The following is a 21,964-nucleotide window of genomic DNA, read 5'->3' as shown; positions in this document are numbered from 1 at the left end:
AATTAATTACATTGTAGCAAGAGTTCAGGATATTAACTTAAAAAGAGGGTAATTTTAAAAAAGAAATGCTCAGAGTCAAAATTATAAAATTCGAAAGTTTTGAGAAAGTTTCAAATCGAGTTTCAAATCTATAACTGCAAATTTCATGCTTTTCCAAATATTATAATCAACCATAGTTTAAGTGTGAACTGAAAAATTATGGATAAAAATTAAAGAAATACATGGCTTGATTCGCTGTGAAATCCAAATTTTTTTAACACAATAAACGAAGAAAAATGTAGCGTTATTTATTGTAAAGTGGTTAACATTTAGGGTTAAAGGGGTTTATCTGGATTTCCCGGGGTTTCAAAGAAAAATTTGAAAGAAATATGATTTCCTTCACTTTTCCCACGAATTTCAGTAATGAAAATTGCAGTTTTCTCGGATTTGCTTTCGGATTTCGATTCGAGAAAAATTTGGAATTAAATCTACAGATATTTCAAGATTTTTTAGGGAAAGCATTCATATTTGCCGGGCCTGGCAACGTGCTTCGAAAAGTAAGGAATGCTTACACTAGAGGTCCCCTCTAAACTTCTATAAGTGTAAAATTTCCGAGCCATAATTTCAGGGGGCCCCATATTATTTTAACGTTTCAATACAGATTTCTATGGTTTTCTATAACTAGAAGCATTGTGATTTTATTTATGTTATTTTTCTTCCTCGGGGGGGCCCGGTGCAATTGCCCCTATTGCATCAACCCCACCCAACCCCCTTAATCTGGCCTTGACTGCCACCCTAATAATGACCATGAACTGCCAAAGAATTTACAATACATTTCTACAAACATTTTAAGAAAGTTTATTCAAGAAACCAGGCATTCCTGTCATATAAAAAATCAATTATTGAAATTTAAAAAAATGGATGCATTGGTAACTCTAACGCTTTAATAATCTTCGATGAATGTTTGCAAAAAATATAAAATTTAATTTTGAATCATTTATTTAAACATTTTTAGATTCTGAAATAATTAATTTCTCACTATAACAACGCTTCTGAACATTATACGGTTTCTCGGCATCAATCATACAATGCTCTGGAAGTTCAAATTAGTAGCCCCAGGATATGATACATATTAGGAAAATGTCATTACATCTTATAAAATCTAGAATCATATTTAAATGGGAGAGAGTTAGACCAATATCGGTTACAGTGTTTTCCCACAAAATAATGATACAATAAATATTCTCATTGAACACTTCCCATCTATGGCTTTATCCGTTTCCCATGTACTAACTATAACTAAGGCGCAAGTAACGATCTCCATCTGAATGGGGGAACTCGATAGGTTACGAAACCAAACGGAAATCGCCCATTTCCGAGGCTAAACCGCAGAGTATGGTAACCGCAAATCACACTTTCTGTAAGAGCCATAATAAAGAAAACTGGAAAAATCGCGACTCCCATTGAACCGACATCCTCCTGCAGCTGGCTAGCTGCTAGCATTGAAAATCAGCACCCGTGTAATCATTGATTAACGACACGTTGAGGCAAAAAAAACACATCTCTGCTCACTCACTGCTCTACTTGATTCATTTGTCACCGTTTTGTTATTGTTGATGTTGTCTTTCTTTGTTAAGGGGCGTTTTGTGGTGAAAATTACATTCGATTCCGTGACAAATCAGGACGCGCGCTTTAAGAGAATAACAGGAAAAAAAACTTTTACTTTCATCGCTAACTGAACCATAAAAATAAGCTTCTTTCAGGTCGTGTTGCTGTTGGTGTTTTTTTTTCTCGCTTACACTATAAAACTTTTAAGCTAAGCACCTGCGGAAAGGTTTCGCCAACTTTTCGCATCAGACCCCATTGAGGCGAGGTGCAGCCAAGTTGTGAACTTCGATATCTGACTGTCACATGCAATTTAAACTTCCCTCCGGTCGTGGAACCCTTCCTTCTCATTTCGTTGAAACCCTTGAACCAAAGTCTGACCAGAAAGCTGAGGCTAAATCAGTGGTTTTCAAAGTGGTCCCTACCGCCCCCCTGGGGGCGTTGAGCGCTTCCAGGGGGGCGGTGAGCTCAATGTTGAAATTTGGGGGGCGTTGGAAGAGCTCAGGGGGGCAGTGAGGTCGAAATTCACATTTTCACAAATAACGAAACAACGTAGTTTAGGAATAAAAATGAGTAAGTTCGATGCAAAAAATGATATTACGTTACAAAATTAAATATCAGGTTGAAGACTAAAATATCTATGATTTCACAGAGCTACACGTAAATTCTTGTTCCAGAATCTCAATATTTATTTTTAAATGTAACTTATAGGTTTTTTTTATATTTTCACTGATTTTGTATACGCTCTACATGTTGATCTTGTTTGGTAATATAATTTTGGATTATACTTAAATAAGAATAATTTTAGATGGCAATGCTTGATAATCTTTAAAATGTATTGTCTCAAAAAATCTCCATAACAGAAAATACCTTCGAAAAACTCTGTATAAAAAAGGCGTCATCTGTGATTTAGTGATAGATTTTTTTGAAAGAAAATATGTAAGAATTATTTTAGATTAGAGAACATTTATTTTTAGTTCCAATTTGTTCATCTCTATTTCAATTGATTCAATAAAATCAATTGTGCCATTTGCCATGTATAAACTTTAAATCTTTTCGGTTATCACTAACATTGCCTGGATTAAGTTATTAGAATCTAATTTAAACTTTAAGATCCGTAAATGCTGCATAACTTTGAACAACACTCAGATTCAGATAGCAAGATGTAATTCTTTTCTTACGTTATTTTACCAGCTTGACCAGATTTAATTTGTATTCAATAAGGCAATTTAGTCTTCAAAACTTATGCAAATTAATGGTGAATAGAAAAATTTGTTTACCAAAATTTAAGATAAATGATTTTAAATCAAACTAATTAATCCGTTTGAGTAAGTGTCCAGGAAATTTTACATAGAATTAAGTATTTACTGTAGGTTTGAAGCTCCTTGGAGCCAAAAGGGTATAAGTTAAGGTTACCAGATTACCCGGTTTTATCCGGGTTGGCTCGGACATTTCATGAAAAAATCGACAAAAGTTCGGTCCGGCCAGGTTGCCCGGATTTCGCTTGGAATTATTCACTTTATTTGCCAAAACAACCAGATAAAAACAAATTGTGTTGTTCATATTTTCATTTATGGAATTTTATGGAAATAATCATGGAAAGTTTTTTGAATGCCTAAAATACGATTAAAAACTGTAGATAAATTATGACAGAAAATTTTTCCTCAACTTTTTTTTTTGATTTTTTGTTATGAAATTCCTGGGTTTTGATAGAATTTTCCTGGATATTACTTGGGTTTTTGGTTGACAGTTTTAATCAAATGTCTGGAATTTGCCAGGGTTTTAGATAGAATATCACGAATATGTCCGGCTCGGGTACGTTCTGACCATTTTAATAATACCCCCTATCCCTTTGACTCTGAAGGCTTTATATAAATTTGAGTGAGTTTTGAATTAAGCCTTACTTCAACAACAAGCTAAAAGCTAATGGTTTTTCAACTATCCAGATTTTTATTTTTTAAATAGATTCTCTGAAAATTTGCTCAGGGGGCGTTGTACTTGAAAATTTTGCAAAAGGGGGCGGTGAGTGAAAAAAGTTTGAAAACCACTGGGCTAAATGAATACGTTAAAATAAACCATCGCCAATTGGGCGCGATTGGACTTTTGCGATGACAAAACCCCGGGAACAGAAGAGCGAGCGAGCGAGCGAGCGATCAGTTATTGCTCACCACATCACCGTTAATTTGACATTAGGGCAGCCCCCATAAAATGGTCTTTGGTCGTGGAACTAATGTGGCCCCGGCAAAAAGATAGCGCTAACGGGTTTCAATTTACAACTCTGATCGATGGGCTGCCATTGGTCAATCAATGCAGGGCGCTTCGGATAGAGTTTTTACCAAGTGACACGCTTTGAAACAGTTTTCTCGGACCAGGAACCCTGGCTGAAATATTTTTGTGCCGAGCTAAACTTATTATCCAAACCTAAAAGTGAAATGTGTTTAAAATGTTTTGTCCGAAAAATAACTAAAAGTTGTGTCATATCACTAAATTCTTGTATACACCCACAAATCAGACTCTACTCCAATAATGAACATCCTTGGAGGTGGAATTATCGGTATAAGATTCTATGCCGGGCCGGCATTAACAAGTTTTCTAAAAACTGGCATTGTCTTCCAAGTGCAATTGCATTGCATATGTCTAGAAGAAACCAAATATCTCATATCCTATCACAAGAAAAAGCAGGGTGGGAACAATCAGCCAGCAAGGATATTGTCGAATGATGTACCGAGCGCTGTGTGTGTATGTAAACCGACCGGCAATAGAAAACAGTTTCAAGTTACCCATTAACACACCATTCCCCTCCCATTCTCATCCCTTCCTCATCAACTACAAAGGAAGATGAAAAAAAAAACCGGCCAAAGGACAGACGGCCAATGCAGTGCGTTTTTTGATAATCTTTCGTTTGCTAACCGACTCAGATGGTGCACTGGGTAAGATATAAAACTGGCAAGCCGGGATGAAATGTAGTAGTGAGTTCGATTCTTACTATATTTGTTTTTTCTTTTGGATGAATTATCCAATAGTATTAAAATCCCATAAAATGTTGTTCGTTTGACTTGAATGTAGTGTCATGTATAATTTTGGTTGGGAGCTCGAGTCATTATGCCAGTAATGCTTTTTCAAACATATCATCTTTGGCACAGTTCACACTTTAGCGCAATTTCGGCATAAAGATTTGCTAAATAGGCATTGGATTTTGGCAACCTCTTCTATGGGTGTAGGAACTAAATTCTGAATTCTGAAAAAGTAGTAAATTAAGGACATCTACACTAAGGTGTATGACCGAAACAGCACTCGGGCGTTCTTGGCTAGAATTCTCTTTCTCCCACTCAGATACGAAAGCTCTCACATTTGCCGTCCGAGTCGCTTATAGCCAGAGATGCCAACTGTTTTTCTGGAAAGTCAGAAAGATTTTGAAAAAAAAATCTGGAAAAGTTTTGATGGCGAACTTTATAGCTGACTAGCTGACCCGGTGTGCTTTGCTACACCTTGCAAAAATAAATGAAACTTGTTGAAATTATCTAAATTTTTCAGTTTTTTGAAGTCTAAATCAATTCCAACATAAATCAGAAACAATTATTTTAAACGAGAACTGCAACTGGCGTTTGGAATTTCAATAACTTAATCTTTAAATTTGTTTTTGATACCTAAAATTTTTACTTTTGTTAATAAACTTCATAAGCCCTCTAATTATGCCAAAATGTATGTTTTATTGGTATGGATTCTCCACCTTCTATTTTTTCAAAGTTGTTAGGGCTCACGAACTTTCATATAAACTTTGTTCGTAACTAAATAACGTCACTTACCGCATGTGGCTCCATTTGTTTGATAATAATATGAAAAAAAAACTTGTCTGCTTTCCTACTTTGCCCTGAAAAAACGTCCTTTCCTCTTCCCACTCCCACTACTTGAAAAAGGGCAGTCGTTTCTAATACTCATATCCATTTTTTCGTTCCCAAAAACCCTGGTTGTATTGAATAATATGTTCTTAAGCAAATGGAATCCTCTCCTTCCCTCTCCTTTCTGCAAAGCGGATCTTACAAACAAATCTAGCACCCAAACACCTTCCCATGCCAAATTTGATTCCATTTGCTTGATAATTTTTTAAGTTTTGCCAACAAAATTTTATTAGTGTTCCTCTCACCATCGTACTCATTGGAAGAAGGGTGGTGCCTCAACTAAAAATAGAACCAATTCTCGTGCCCTAATCCTTTTTTATGTGAAACTAGCTGACCCGGTAAACTTCGTTTTACCTTCTTATGTAATCGAAATAAATGTTTGATTTCATCTACACGTCCTTAACTTCATCGTGCTCGCGAATCGATTCTTATGGAAATCGTAACAAATAAAGTTGAATTTGTGTTAGGACCAACTTCCGTAAAAAGTGAGATTCTTGAAACTATTATACAAACCATCTCTGACCCAAAAAACCCTCGGATACCAAATTTCACTTCATTCCGACTGACCATTCATACGTGATATTGTTACAAAGAAAATGCCTCCATTTTTATATATAAGAAGAAGATGTGAAGAGATAATTTTGTATGGGGACTCCCCTTTCATAAAAAGTGAGATTCTTGAAAGTATTATACAAACCATCTCTGACCCAAAAAACCCTCGGATACCAAATTTCACTTCATTCCGACCGACCATTCATACGTGATGTTGTTACAAAGAAAATGCCTCCATTTTTATATATAAGAAGAAGATGTGAAGAGATAATTTTGTATGGGGACCCCCCTTTCATAAAAAGTGAGATTCTTGAAAGTATTATACAAACCATCTCTGACCCAAAAAACCCTCGGATACCAAATTTCACTTCATTACGACCGACCATTCATACGTGATGTTATCACAAAGAAAACGCCTCCATTTTTATATATAAGATGTGAAGAAGGGATAACTTTGTATGGGGACCCCCCTTTCATAAAAAGTGAGATTCTTGAAACTATTATACAAACCATCTCTGACCCAAAAAACTCTCGGATACCAAATTTCACTTCATTCCGATCGACCATTCATACGTGATGTTATCACAAAGAAAACGCCTCCTTTTTTATATATTAGATGTGAAGAGATAATTTTGTATGGGGACCTCCTATCATCAAAAGTGAGATCCTTGAAACTATTATACAAACCATCTCTGACCCAAAAAACCCTCGGATACCAAATTTCACTTCATTCCGACCGATCATTCATACGTGATGTTATTACAAAGAAAACGCCTCCATTTTTATATATAAGAAGATGTGAAGAAGAGATAACTTTGTATGGGGACCCCCCTTTCATAAAAAGTGAGATTCTTGAAACTATTATACAAACCATCTCTGACCCAAAAAACCCTCGGATACCAAATTTCACTTCATTCCGACCGACCATTCATACGTGATGTTATCACAAAGAAAACGCCTCCATTTTTATATATAAAATGTGAAGAGATAATTTTGTATGGGGACCCCCTATCATCAAAAGTGAGATCCTTGAAACTATTATACAAACTATCTCTTACCCAAAAAACTCTCGGATACCAAATTTCACTTCATTCCGATCGACCATTCATACGTGATGTTATCACAAAGAAAACGCCTCCTTTTTTATATATTAGATGTGAAGAGATAATTTTGTATGGGGACCCCCTATCATCAAAAGTGAGATTCTTGAAAGTATTATACAAACCATCTCTGACCCAAAAAACCCTCGGATACCAAATTTCACTTCATTACGACCGACCATTCATACGTGATGTTATCACAAAGAAAACGCCTCCATTTTTATATATAAGATGTGAAGAAGGGATAACTTTGTATGGGGACCCCCCTTTCATAAAAAGTGAGATTCTTGAAACTATTATACAAACTATTTCTGACCCAAAAAACTCTCGGATACCAAATTTCACTTCATTCCGACCGACCATTCATACGTGATGTTGTTACAAAGAAAATGCCTCCATTTTTATATATAAGAAGAAGATGTGAAGAGATAATTTTGTATGGGGACCCCCCTTTCATAAAAAGTGAGATTCTTGAAAGTATTATACAAACCATCTCTGACCCAAAAAACCCTCGGATACCAAATTTCACTTCATTACGACCGACCATTCATACGTGATGTTATCACAAAGAAAACGCCTCCATTTTTATATATAAGATGTGAAGAAGGGATAACTTTGTATGGGGACCCCCCTTTCATAAAAAGTGAGATTCTTGAAAGTATTATACAAACCATCTCTGACCCAAAAAACCCTCGGATACCAAATTTCACTTCATTCCGACCGATCATTCATACGTGATGTTATTACAAAGAAAACGCCTCCATTTTTATATATAAGAAGATGTGAAGAAGAGATAACTTTGTATGGGGACCCCCCTTTCATAAAAAGTGAGATCCTTGAAACTATTATACAAACTATCTCTTACCCAAAAAACTCTCGGATACCAAATTTCACTTCATTCCGATCGACCATTCATACGTGATGTTATCACAAAGAAAACGCCTCCTTTTTTATATATTAGATGTGAAGAGATAATTTTGTATGGGGACCCCCTATCATCAAAAGTGAGATTCTTGAAAGTATTATACAAACCATCTCTGACCCAAAAAACCCTCGGATACCAAATTTCACTTCATTACGACCGACCATTCATACGTGATGTTATCACAAAGAAAACGCCTCCATTTTTATATATAAGATGTGAAGAAGGGATAACTTTGTATGGGGACCCCCCTTTCATAAAAAGTGAGATTCTTGAAACTATTATACAAACCATTTCTGACCCAAAAAACTCTCGGATACCAAATTTCACTTCATTCCGACCGACCATTCATACGTGATGTTGTTACAAAGAAAATGCCTCCATTTTTATATATAAGAAGAAGATGTGAAGAGATAATTTTGTATGGGGACCCCCCTTTCATAAAAAGTGAGATTCTTGAAAGTATTATACAAACCATCTCTGACCCAAAAAACCCTCGGATACCAAATTTCACTTCATTACGACCGACCATTCATACGTGATGTTATCACAAAGAAAACGCCTCCATTTTTATATATAAGATTTGATTCCATTTCTTAGAAAATTTCTTGAGTTGAGCTAAGAGCCTTCTATCTCCAATGAAAGAATGGAGGTGTATCAAATAATCATATAGCCGTTACTCGTATATCATATGATCTCCCATATCAAATTTAGTTCTATATCCTTGATTCTCAAGATATGCCAGAAATTGAAAAGGAGTCCCTTTCCATTTCCTATCTTCCCACTAAAAGGAGGGAGTGACCACTGATCACATTAAAATGACACTAAGAACAAAATCCGAACATTTTCTGTCTAATTTTGCTACCTATCGTCGGTATTGCGAACCTTGCATTATTTGACAAAAAAAATCCTGTAGGAAAAATTAACCTGTTTAGTACGTTTGTATTGTCGAAATTGCCTATTTTTCCTTGAAAGTTGCGTGACACTTTCCAACTGAGGTAGCATTTCATCAAAAGCGATAGATACGCACTAGACTAGTTCACTTTTCACGTTTTTTCGCAAATCAAAGCCGGACTTATTTGGGTTGTTCCTTACACACTTCTTAGTACTCTGGCCAAATTAAAGCTTATTTGATCTAGTCTCTGTTCTGCGCAACGAGTATTCGTAAAAAAAGTCAGATTTTCATGAAATTTACAGCGAGTTTGTTCTACTGAAGTCCTTTTAATGAATGATGAGGTTTTTCTTTTTTTGAATAATTGCTTTAGAGTGTATCTAAATACTTCAGTTTAAAGTTTGTGCTAAATGTAAACCATTTTTTTAAAATCATAATGTATCAACTTGTAAGGAAAAACACGCTATAAGTTTCGCTATAAAATCTGCAATAGATAAGAAAAAAATATTTGTTGCTAGAATTTATATTTAAAAGGCAGCTAGATTCAAGAGCCATCTTTTGATATATATAACTCGGGATATTTGGTCAAACATATGCAGATATTAGCAAATTTGTTGCCACCATTTAGTGCTTCAAGAATAAATTCCATTCAAGTTTTACTATAAGCAACATGCATGCAATCACATTGATATTTTAGTTACACCCGAATGACGTTTAACGCAGTTGTTTTAATAAGGTTGATAATGTCGTTTCCAAAAGAAATCTGGCTCTTTGGCGCTGCCAAAAAAGGGTTCAAAAGAAATTCTGGGTTCTTGGGAAAACAAATATTCTGGCAAACAAATTGTGTTGGGGAGTGACGGATATGCTACCAGCCCCTAGAAAATCTCGCGTTTAAATTGAATGATTTGAAAGCCGAAGAGTAGTTGGTAGTACAAATAAAATTAGTGAAAAACAAATACATACTGTAACTTTTTATATTTAAAAAAATATATAATACTAGCTGACCCGGTAAACTTCGTTTTACCTTCTTATGTAATCGAAATAAATGTTTGATTTCATCTACACGTCCTTAACTTCATCGTGCTCGCGAATCGATTCTTATGGAAATCGTAACAAATAAAGTTGAATTTGTGTTAGGACCAACTTCCGTAAAAAGTGAGATTCTTGAAACTATTATACAAACCATCTCTGACCCAAAAAACCCTCGGATACCAAATTTCACTTCATTCCGACTGACCATTCATACGTGATATTGTTACAAAGAAAATGCCTCCATTTTTATATATAAGAAGAAGATGTGAAGAGATAATTTTGTATGGGGACTCCCCTTTCATAAAAAGTGAGATTCTTGAAAGTATTATACAAACCATCTCTGACCCAAAAAACCCTCGGATACCAAATTTCACTTCATTCCGACCGACCATTCATACGTGATGTTGTTACAAAGAAAATGCCTCCATTTTTATATATAAGAAGAAGATGTGAAGAGATAATTTTGTATGGGGACCCCCCTTTCATAAAAAGTGAGATTCTTGAAAGTATTATACAAACCATCTCTGACCCAAAAAACCCTCGGATACCAAATTTCACTTCATTACGACCGACCATTCATACGTGATGTTATCACAAAGAAAACGCCTCCATTTTTATATATAAGATGTGAAGAAGGGATAACTTTGTATGGGGACCCCCCTTTCATAAAAAGTGAGATTCTTGAAACTATTATACAAACCATCTCTGACCCAAAAAACTCTCGGATACCAAATTTCACTTCATTCCGATCGACCATTCATACGTGATGTTATCACAAAGAAAACGCCTCCTTTTTTATATATTAGATGTGAAGAGATAATTTTGTATGGGGACCTCCTATCATCAAAAGTGAGATCCTTGAAACTATTATACAAACCATCTCTGACCCAAAAAACCCTCGGATACCAAATTTCACTTCATTCCGACCGATCATTCATACGTGATGTTATTACAAAGAAAACGCCTCCATTTTTATATATAAGAAGATGTGAAGAAGAGATAACTTTGTATGGGGACCCCCCTTTCATAAAAAGTGAGATTCTTGAAACTATTATACAAACCATCTCTGACCCAAAAAACCCTCGGATACCAAATTTCACTTCATTCCGACCGACCATTCATACGTGATGTTATCACAAAGAAAACGCCTCCATTTTTATATATAAAATGTGAAGAGATAATTTTGTATGGGGACCCCCTATCATCAAAAGTGAGATCCTTGAAACTATTATACAAACTATCTCTTACCCAAAAAACTCTCGGATACCAAATTTCACTTCATTCCGATCGACCATTCATACGTGATGTTATCACAAAGAAAACGCCTCCTTTTTTATATATTAGATGTGAAGAGATAATTTTGTATGGGGACCCCCTATCATCAAAAGTGAGATTCTTGAAAGTATTATACAAACCATCTCTGACCCAAAAAACCCTCGGATACCAAATTTCACTTCATTACGACCGACCATTCATACGTGATGTTATCACAAAGAAAACGCCTCCATTTTTATATATAAGATGTGAAGAAGGGATAACTTTGTATGGGGACCCCCCTTTCATAAAAAGTGAGATTCTTGAAACTATTATACAAACCATTTCTGACCCAAAAAACTCTCGGATACCAAATTTCACTTCATTCCGACCGACCATTCATACGTGATGTTGTTACAAAGAAAATGCCTCCATTTTTATATATAAGAAGAAGATGTGAAGAGATAATTTTGTATGGGGACCCCCCTTTCATAAAAAGTGAGATTCTTGAAAGTATTATACAAACCATCTCTGACCCAAAAAACCCTCGGATACCAAATTTCACTTCATTACGACCGACCATTCATACGTGATGTTATCACAAAGAAAACGCCTCCATTTTTATATATAAGATGTGAAGAAGGGATAACTTTGTATGGGGACCCCCCTTTCATAAAAAGTGAGATTCTTGAAAGTATTATACAAACCATCTCTGACCCAAAAAACCCTCGGATACCAAATTTCACTTCATTCCGACCGATCATTCATACGTGATGTTATTACAAAGAAAACGCCTCCATTTTTATATATAAGAAGATGTGAAGAAGAGATAACTTTGTATGGGGACCCCCCTTTCATAAAAAGTGAGATCCTTGAAACTATTATACAAACTATCTCTTACCCAAAAAACTCTCGGATACCAAATTTCACTTCATTCCGATCGACCATTCATACGTGATGTTATCACAAAGAAAACGCCTCCTTTTTTATATATTAGATGTGAAGAGATAATTTTGTATGGGGACCCCCTATCATCAAAAGTGAGATTCTTGAAAGTATTATACAAACCATCTCTGACCCAAAAAACCCTCGGATACCAAATTTCACTTCATTACGACCGACCATTCATACGTGATGTTATCACAAAGAAAACGCCTCCATTTTTATATATAAGATGTGAAGAAGGGATAACTTTGTATGGGGACCCCCCTTTCATAAAAAGTGAGATTCTTGAAACTATTATACAAACCATTTCTGACCCAAAAAACTCTCGGATACCAAATTTCACTTCATTCCGACCGACCATTCATACGTGATGTTGTTACAAAGAAAATGCCTCCATTTTTATATATAAGAAGAAGATGTGAAGAGATAATTTTGTATGGGGACCCCCCTTTCATAAAAAGTGAGATTCTTGAAAGTATTATACAAACCATCTCTGACCCAAAAAACCCTCGGATACCAAATTTCACTTCATTACGACCGACCATTCATACGTGATGTTATCACAAAGAAAACGCCTCCATTTTTATATATAAGATGTGAAGAAGGGATAACTTTGTATGGGGACCCCCCTTTCATAAAAAGTGAGATTCTTGAAAGTATTATACAAACCATCTCTGACCCAAAAAACCCTCGGATACCAAATTTCACTTCATTCCGACCGATCATTCATACGTGATGTTATTACAAAGAAAACGCCTCCATTTTTATATATAAGAAGATGTGAAGAAGAGATAACTTTGTATGGGGACCCCCCTTTCATAAAAAGTGAGATTCTTGAAACTATTATACAAACCATCTCTGACCCAAAAAACCCTCGGATACCAAATTTCACTTCATTCCGACCGACCATTCATACGTGATGTTATCACAAAGAAAACGCCTCCATTTTTATATATAAGATGTGAAGAAGAGATAATTTTGTATGGGGACCCCCCTTTCATAAAAAGTGAGATTCTTGAAAGTATTATACAAACCATCTCTGACCCAAAAAACCCTCGGATACCAAATTTCACTTCATTACGACCGACCATTCATACGTGATGTTATCACAAAGAAAACGCCTCCATTTTTATATATAAGATTTCATTCAACTTTTAAAAAAGCATCATAAAAATAAAGATAAAACAAGAAAATAAATCACCGAATAGTTTTAATTACAGTTTATTATGAAACAAATCGTATTTTTTATCCAAAGGAACCCTTTTTTGGCAGCGACAACGAGCCAGATTTCTTTTGGAAACGACATTAACAACCTTATGAAAACAACTGCGTTAAACGTCATTCGGGTGCAACTTAAATATCAATGTGTGCTTGATTGCATTCAAGTTGCTTATAGTAAAACTTGAATGGAATTTATTCTTGATGCGCAAAATGGTTGCAAAAAATTTGCTAATATCTTTGCATATATTTGACCAAATATCCCGAGTTATATATCAGATGATAGCTTTTGAATCTAGCTGCCTTTTAAATATAAATTCAAACAACAAATTTTTTTTTTCTTATTTATTGTAGATTTTATAGCGAAAACTTTTAGCGTTTTTTTCCTTATAAGTTGATACATTATGATTTAAAAAAAAATCGTTTACATTTAGCACAAACTTTAAACTCAAGTGTTTAGATACACTCTAAAGCAATTATTTAAAAAAAAAACCTCATCATTCATTAAGAGGACTTCAGTAGAACAAACTCGCTGTAAATTTCATGAAAACTTGACTTTTTTTACGAATACTCGTTGCGCAGAACAGAGACTAGATCAAATAAGCTCAAATTTAGCCAGAGTACTAAAAAATGTGTAAGGAACAACCCATATAAGCCCGGCTTTGATTTGCGAAAAAACATGAAAAGTGAACTAGTCTAATACGCACTGCTGGAAAAATTATCCAACAAATGAAATCAAGTGTGCAGTCAGTATGGGCAGTGGTGGTACCATATACAAATATAAACCCTTTTATGTTTTCGAATACCTTCCATGAAAAATTTTGTTCCATTGCTATGGTAGTTCTCGAGATAAGCAATAAAAATCGTAGGGGAGCCTCACTTCTCCCTTTCTATCTTTCCAATGCACAATGGTCCAGAAAAGAAATTTAGCGGGAAACAATTCTCCATTTGATGTCTTAGACAAACTTTTACAACAACTAAAGCCGGTCATTTTGACTGGAAAGTTTTTAAGGTGGTTCATAAGATTTCTGAGATCCGAAAGTTATTTCCAAACTGTCATAAGATAGAGGTCTACATTATCCTACAATACTGTAGAACATAAACATTCATTGAACTTTGTCAAGACACCACACATCTATCTCTTGAACTAAAAGTTTTTTGAAAACTTGTTTTCATGAAGTTAAGGTGGTAAATAAAAATCAGATTTTTCTTGATATCTTTTTATGGTGATATTTTATCATTATCATTTATTCAGCAACATTTTATATTATTAAAATGCGCATCTCTAATTGCAAATGGATTACTAAAATTGGTTTTCATTTGTGTTGAAAAATTACTCTTTAAGAGCTTAAAAAATCGAAAATTTTATCGTTGATTGCATTTGAAAGTTCCTGTTACAATCTTTACAATATCAAAAAAGTGGAAAACTTTTTAATTAATGCTTTTAATCGTTGTATGAATTTTACTAAAAATCGTGAAAATCTCCATACAATAGGGGGAATTTGTACTTTGTTCTTGAAGAACTCAGAAATTACTAGATCGATTGATTTGAAATCCGGCATGAAGTAGTTTGCAATTATTTCTGTGGAGTTTTGAGTCCTTCGCGTTTGTTGTCCGCGAGTTCGAGCCCAAGAGTAAACATCGAACACAGTTGTACCGGATAAGTTTTTCAATAACGATCCGCCAACTGTAACGTTGATAAAGTCTCGAATGCCATAATGATGGTAAAACGACTATAATCGAAACAAAAAAAAAAAAAAATTGAGTCCTTCGCACTCAAGAAAGGGAGAGCTCCCATACAAAATAATCGTAAAATACGATTAAAAGCGGTAAAATTCAATCTATGCACAAGTGAATCTCATCAAACGTTGTAAAAACGCCTACATTCAAAAATATTAATTATTCAGTCAAACACTTTTTTTTCAGTTTTAGGTCGTAGATGGCAGCACTACCTTGCGGTTAAACGGAATTGAAACCCATTTTTACCTATTCCCCATTAATTAAAGTTTGTTGGATGATTTAGGTCAAGAAATAAGTACTTGGTACCGCGAGAATGCCTTAGAAATTCCAAGATCACTGAATCAAATAATCAGAATTGCATTAAGGTCACTAAAAAAGGTGTTTCTTGGACCGATAATCAGAATAATGTTGTACTTTTCGATGGAGCTTGATGGCTAACAGTGCTATTGTTATGATTCGCAATTGGATTGGAAGTAGAGATGAGCAGAAACTTCGGCGGTGGTAAATTCTTGAGCTGGTGAGTTTTTGCGAACCCAGACACTTTAGAAAGCTCTCAGCGTGAACTCCAACAAAGCTGTGTTGGAAAACAACCTCGTAATAATGAATATAGGCCTAAATAAACCCGAAAAATCAATATTGAGACTTAATTTGGTTTCAGCTGTAAGATAGTGCTGCCATCTACGATTGGAAGCTGAAAATAGTGCGGTTTACTGAAAAAAAATCAAAGTTTTCGAATTCCAATCTGTTACTTCTGATTCAAAACTAACTCAGAACTTTTGTTTTATTAAAAAAATTCCATTTTCATTGGACTGTGCGTAATGATCACTAAATGTGCTTCAGCAGCAGGATGTTGCGCTTCACTAATTCATTTCTTACTGGGTGCTTCCGATGGATGGAATTGGTTAGCGGGTATGAGCTGTTGATTTTTACCACAGATGAATTTTCAGTAACACCAAATCACTTCTATAATGTTCTTCTATGTCGATTACCTCCAACAAATTGTTCTTAGGTTTTGTCGTTGGCATTATCGGATTTCTGGGTGGCGTTCCGGCGACACCTATCATTCTCCAGCAAATGATTTGGCCGCTATGGGGGAAATGGGAAATCTTCCGAAAAAAGCCGGCTTGTGTGATGCTTTAACGGTTATAAAAAATTCGCTACAACCGACGAAGGACAGCCTAGAAACGGGGAAAATGATTAGTATTCATTTTGAACAAACAAAATCAGCCAATTTTAACAAATTTACCCGGCGACTCCTACTGACGGATTGATTTCGGTCATCTCCACTAAAAGCCCTCGGAGCCGGGCTAGACGTAACTTTCAGAACCACGAATGCCTATTGAGAACATGAAAACTCGCTGCATCCGACGGAGAATTACCTAGATGCGAATAAATCTGATAATATTTGCTTAAACAAATAAAATTAAACGAATTTACCTGTCGAACTCGCCATTGTTTTATTTTCTACAGCACACACTACACTCAAGTAGAAGAACTCTTAAATTATGGTTCAAATCGAGCTTATCTTAAAATTTAACCATATGAATATCAGTTATAAAATTATTATATTTAAATTCAAATACTGTTATATATTTGAAATAATTAGCTGGAATAGTTAAATGTTAGAGGTCAATCAGAAATGTATAGTTGAATCTATTATATTTATAAATGAATTCCTAAAATCAGTCATACAATTGAGGTTGAATTTATCATATTTACAGTTGAATCAATTATACAATTACAACTGAATCTATCATATTTATAGTTAAATGTGATGTGAATTAAGATTGTATAGTTGAATCTATTATATTTATATCTATCATAAAATTGTAGTTGAATCTATCATATCAACAATTGAATCAATTATACCATTACAGTTAAACTTATTATATTCATAGATGATTGCGAAAGGTCCATCATCAGTTTGTAGTTGAGTATATTTATAGTTGGATGCGAAAAAATCAACTACTATTAATTGGTATAACCAGCTGAAATAATTAGAACGACTGTCGTCTTTTTTCTCCGTGTATGCACGATACTTTTTTTCTTCTCCGGCGTTAACGTCCTGAATTCTGAATATAGATTCCAAAGCGAAATTCCGAATATTGAATTTCAGGAATACGATCTGAAACTATGAAGTTGAACCTCTAAAAACAAAAAAAATACTTTCACAATGTTCGCCTAGTTGAAAAAGTTTCATTTCCTAACGCTCAAGGAGGAGTTCAAATGAGCTAAAATAAAAGCACACGTTCTCGGTTAATGGTTGATGGATTTCGTAAATCGCTGATGCTACTACCCACTATTGACCCATCCATAATTCATTTTTGGCTGCCGCCCGGTCGCGACTGAGATGATGATGAATAATTACGTCCGCGAAGGAGTCGTCGCGCGAAGCGTTGAACCGAAGCGAAAATTGTTGGTAAAAAAAATAAAAGTCGAATGGGTAACCATTTTGTTGTTACCCCAATTGTTGTTTTCTAGTTAATAGGTAGTGTTATGGGTGATATTGTTGCCCCCAAACAAGTCCTTCTACCAAAGTGAGGTTTTCCTATCGAAATTAGTTTATTATTCGAACAGAAACAGAAGAAGGAAAAAAACTGCTTCAAAATGCGTCCGATCTCAATCGATGCCAATAAAACACCCGGACCCAAACACAAGACACGAGAGCTATCGAATCGTGTTCAATGGCATCTTAATAATAATAATAATAATAATAATAATAATGGCGGATGCCGACGACGGCTTATTTGACAACTGGTGCTAGGAGGTCTGTTTTTCATGAGGTGCCGGGACGATTTAGAGGTGAAAAACTGGCAATGATCATAAAATTTAATGAGGTTGAATTTTAAAAATCGATCTGATGCTTCAGGTTTCTACATGTTGTGAAGGAGAATAAAAATCCACGTATAAAATGTATTGTAGTTGTAAAGGTGGAAGTGATGAACCGACAAGTGGTGTGGTGATAAAACTGACGCTATAAGATTAAATTTTCTCAGTTGGATAACGATGCATTGCGAAATTTGGCGAACTGCTGTTCCGTAATTTGGAATTTTTGCTTAAGTAGATATATTTTTTCCCGGAAATTACAATTGAATTCACTATTGACTTTGCATTCGACTTATTTTAAAACTCTACATTAATTTTCAATGAAATTGATCAAAACGGCAAAGTACTGATAGATGGTATTGATGATCAAAAAAAAACAACAATTCGAGGAGGGGTTTCTGGTTAATTCAATAGCTACCTACTTTGACAAAAGTTTCCAAGTTGAGCTTCGAAAATCCTCCAACGGTCAGATCAACAGCATTCTGGCTCTTGTGTAACAGAAATTTCCACTCTCGACGTTCTTTCATAGGAAGTAGATGCCATTTGACGTCGTATATAGCGTCTACCATCTGATCGTTCTGTAAATGTAAGGAGAAATACTAAAATTCGAAAAATTTCTCCTCTGAAGGTGTACATACTTGAACCGTAAAGATTGTTCCCAATAAACAAAATTCTAACAATTCGAAAAACATTCCTGCTATAAATCCATAACCCGGTAAATACTTGGTCGTGTAGCAGAGAAAGAGGGCGATGCTCAAGCACGAGACAGCCGAGCCAACCTGCATCAAGTTGATAAAAAAATAGCGCTCGTCCAGCTCCGTTTCGTAGCTGCGGATTTAGAAAGAATGATCGTCATTTCAAATTTCCTGTTTTAATTCACCCCTAGCAATACTTTTCAATATCACCATGCTCTATGAAGATTTCTCTCGTTTTCTTTCGGATTGCTTCTTCATCTCTGATCGGAGCTTCCAAGAGCTCGTTCAAATCTTGTAAATTCCCCTTGAAGACTTCAACCAGTGCCGCCAAATTAACGACGAATATCAAAATGGTCAAATCGGCCGCCGACAGACCACACAATCCCAGCGCCAGTGTAAACATTTGGACACAAGTGGTTATTAGATACCCGGTATAGGAGTCATGGTTGATTCCCGGAATAAGTGCGGTCAGTGCAAAGGTTTTTTCGCCGTATATCACGTAGATATAAATCGGATAGAGTGCAAATCCAATGATGGCGCTTAGATACGATGCCACTAGAAATTTCCCGAACAGGTAACTTTTTCTCATCAAATCCAGTAGGGTAACTCTGTTCCTAGGATGGTTTATGTGTTTTCTATGAAAATCTTCCAAATACTTTGCCCGGTCCTGAAAGAACTTCCGATGAACCAAAGCGCTGTAGAATTTGAACAATCCCTGAAAACCGATTCCGACTGGAGCCAACGCTTGCATGATGAAAAAGTAATCCGGATAGTAGTACCAGATCGTATAGGGAATGGTAACCAGGTAGGCCGTCGTTACCGTCGCGGCCATCCAGGATCGGTAGTTAGGTCGGGCCAGAGATTTGAATTCTAGAAAGACTTCCAGGGACGTTTGACCTGTCATGGTGCCGCAAAATGAGAATTACTCATTCGAATGCTGAACCAAACACGTGCTGCCAGATGTATGCAGAACGTTATAATTTATGTTCCGTAAAGTAGTTATTACGAATCCATTAAAGGGTTTTAATTACCAGTGGTGGTGAATATTTCATTATGTTTCTTGTCGCGTGTAAGGTGTGAAGTAATTGTCGTAACATTGTAGCATTATAATTAAGTTTGTCTAGCTATTAAGTTTTGAGCGTGTAGTGAGTGAGTCAAAAACCTACCAAAGAATGAGTGTTTAGAACTTAGAGTGTAAATGTCAAACGCACACGTGGGATGAAAAACGAAAACAAGAATCAACAAAACAACATCAACGAAAGGAAACAAATCAAGCGCCAAATTTTGCAATTCCAACTGTGACCCGAATTGTTCCTCTCTCGCGAAAATTCGCCATAGCTGTTGGGAAGGAACAGCAGGAGCATCAGCAGCAGCTTTTCGGAAGGTGAGACCAGAGACAAATAATCACAGAATAGAAAAGAAACCCATATATTTGATTCCCAGACGGCGAGCGATTCGACGGCAACAACAAACAAGCCGGAAAATATTGGAAGCCATTGCACTGCGACTGAAAACAAAGGTAATGGAAAAACATATTCCCTTTTCGATGACTTTGCCTAATTAACTGTCATCTGATCACAGATTACCGAAGCACCGAAACGGAATCAGAACCAACGGAGACGAAGTGGCACTTCAGAGTACGCCGTCATAGGGTGAGTGCACAGTACAATTCTCTTACAAGAATTCGTTTTGAGAAGATGATTTTCCGCAGGTGTGAGCAAGAGGCGTATCGCCTTCTCGTCAACCACACAAACGACGGTGGAAGTTTTGCTTTGCAACACACAGGCGGCCCCTACTGGGTGAGTTATGAAACTGCAAAACGGAAGATTCAATGATAAAGTGGTTGTTTGTCAACAGGGTCGTTTTTGGGAGCTGAGAAAATCACTTTTCGGGACTCGATTTTCGCCATCTCGGTTTTGCGAGTCCCGTTTTTGCGAAATCAAGCTGCGGACGTTGCGAGAGCCAGCCGGAAGTAGGCGGAAGTGCTCCGGGCAGCTGTGGTACGCCCGTCGAAGCAGTGCAGCCTGGCAGGGTTGCCAGTTCTACAGATACGACTGTAATAAGAAGAAAGGAAGCTGTGATACCCCTGTGCCGTCCAAGCAGCTGTGATATGATTGTTGTTATTGTTTTGATGTTATGGTAGGAACGGGCCCGTGAGTAATAATGTAAGCTAGCTTAAGTTTTTAAAATGTCGTGTGTAAGTAAATAATTATAATTGCTACAGATTTGGGTTTTGCGTGTTTGTGTTTTGGGTAAAAGTTAGCCGAGCAGCACACACTGAAAGTCAGTGGTGCTCAACCTGTTTCAACATTTTGGAGTTCATATGTATCCTCATTTCGTTTGCAGTGAAAGCTACTGGATTAACGGCAAGACATTGCTATTGAGCCTGTTAGGAACCCAAAAACTCTTCCAAAAATTTGAAATTCATTTTTATTAAAACTTTGCATACTTTTTAAAACTTGTTGAACGTCGTGGATTCGGAAATTCTTACACTCTGGAGGAAACCCAATAAGTAAAACTTTATCTTCCTCTGACTCTGTACCATAGAATGGCTTGAAAATCTTCTACTTGCATGAGCTCACTAAAATAAACTTTTGAAGAGATTTTTGTTGACCTTTACCATAAGTATACACCTGGAGCTCGGCAAACTGCCTCAATTGCACTGGTAGCCACATATAAGGCAACCCTAGGTGTCCAGCTTACATGTAGGTCGTCTAACTGAATCTCAAACGCCGGCAGATGATAGTTGAAAACTCATGGGTATTAGCCTCATGTCTACAGGACTTCAATGCGATGGCCGAGGAATGGGCTAATCGACCTATTAACTCCTAGAAATTCAATTCTACAAGGGGCCCTTTGGCAAGACTAAACGTAGACCTGGTGAATTTAGCTAATAACAGAACCTCAGGCGAATTCATCGATCAGTCCGAAATCGAAACGTGCCCCCAAACTTTTCACCATCAAAAATTGGGTTTTCTTCCCTCCGTAATCCTGCTGAAATCGAAATGAGGACGTTTCCACGGTTCGACGAGATGCCCTAGAACTAGTCCCGATACGTAAATTGATTGATCTTCACCTCTTCAGCAAAATCGGTTGATCATCACTAGGGAGACCTTCAACGATGCCGGATTCTGTCGCTTGCCTTAGTGGCCTTCAGTACGTCAGAATGAATAGATTTGTGATCTTTCTGGCAAAGAAAATCTGTTGTTCAGCTTTCCCCGAATCGCATTGAGCTAATCCGCATAAAACACGACACTCTGGAAGGTCTTCAAATCTTAGAATTTCGTAAGACTTGATATGAAGTT

General features: G+C 36.2%; 1 protein-coding gene and 1 long non-coding RNA gene across 2 annotated transcripts; one reads left to right on the top strand and one right to left on the bottom strand.

The window, feature by feature from the left end:
• Positions 1-18,274: 18,274 nt before the first annotated feature.
• LOC129753689 (putative odorant receptor 92a) lies at positions 18,275-19,563 on the bottom strand. The gene is made up of 4 exons (XM_055749535.1): positions 18,857-19,563; positions 18,603-18,792; positions 18,388-18,542; positions 18,275-18,332 (listed from the first exon to the last, which is right to left on the bottom strand). The coding sequence occupies exons 1-4, from the start codon at positions 19,561-19,563 to the stop codon at positions 18,275-18,277; spliced, it is 1,110 nt and encodes a 369-aa protein (XP_055605510.1).
• A 214-nt stretch (positions 19,564-19,777) lies between these two features.
• LOC129750958 (uncharacterized) lies at positions 19,778-20,740 on the top strand. Its single transcript, XR_008738540.1, has 4 exons — positions 19,778-20,043; positions 20,103-20,178; positions 20,241-20,311; positions 20,371-20,740. It is a non-coding gene; the product is annotated as an uncharacterized LOC129750958 (long non-coding RNA).
• The last annotated feature ends 1,224 nt before the right edge of the window (positions 20,741-21,964 follow it).

This window comes from Uranotaenia lowii, chromosome 3 (assembly GCF_029784155.1).
Source record: "Uranotaenia lowii strain MFRU-FL chromosome 3, ASM2978415v1, whole genome shotgun sequence".
In the NCBI taxonomy this organism is placed as follows: domain Eukaryota; kingdom Metazoa; phylum Arthropoda; class Insecta; order Diptera; family Culicidae; genus Uranotaenia; species Uranotaenia lowii.
The sequence above is the reverse complement of the archived record's forward strand: the minus strand, read 5'-3'. Positions and strand labels throughout refer to the sequence as shown.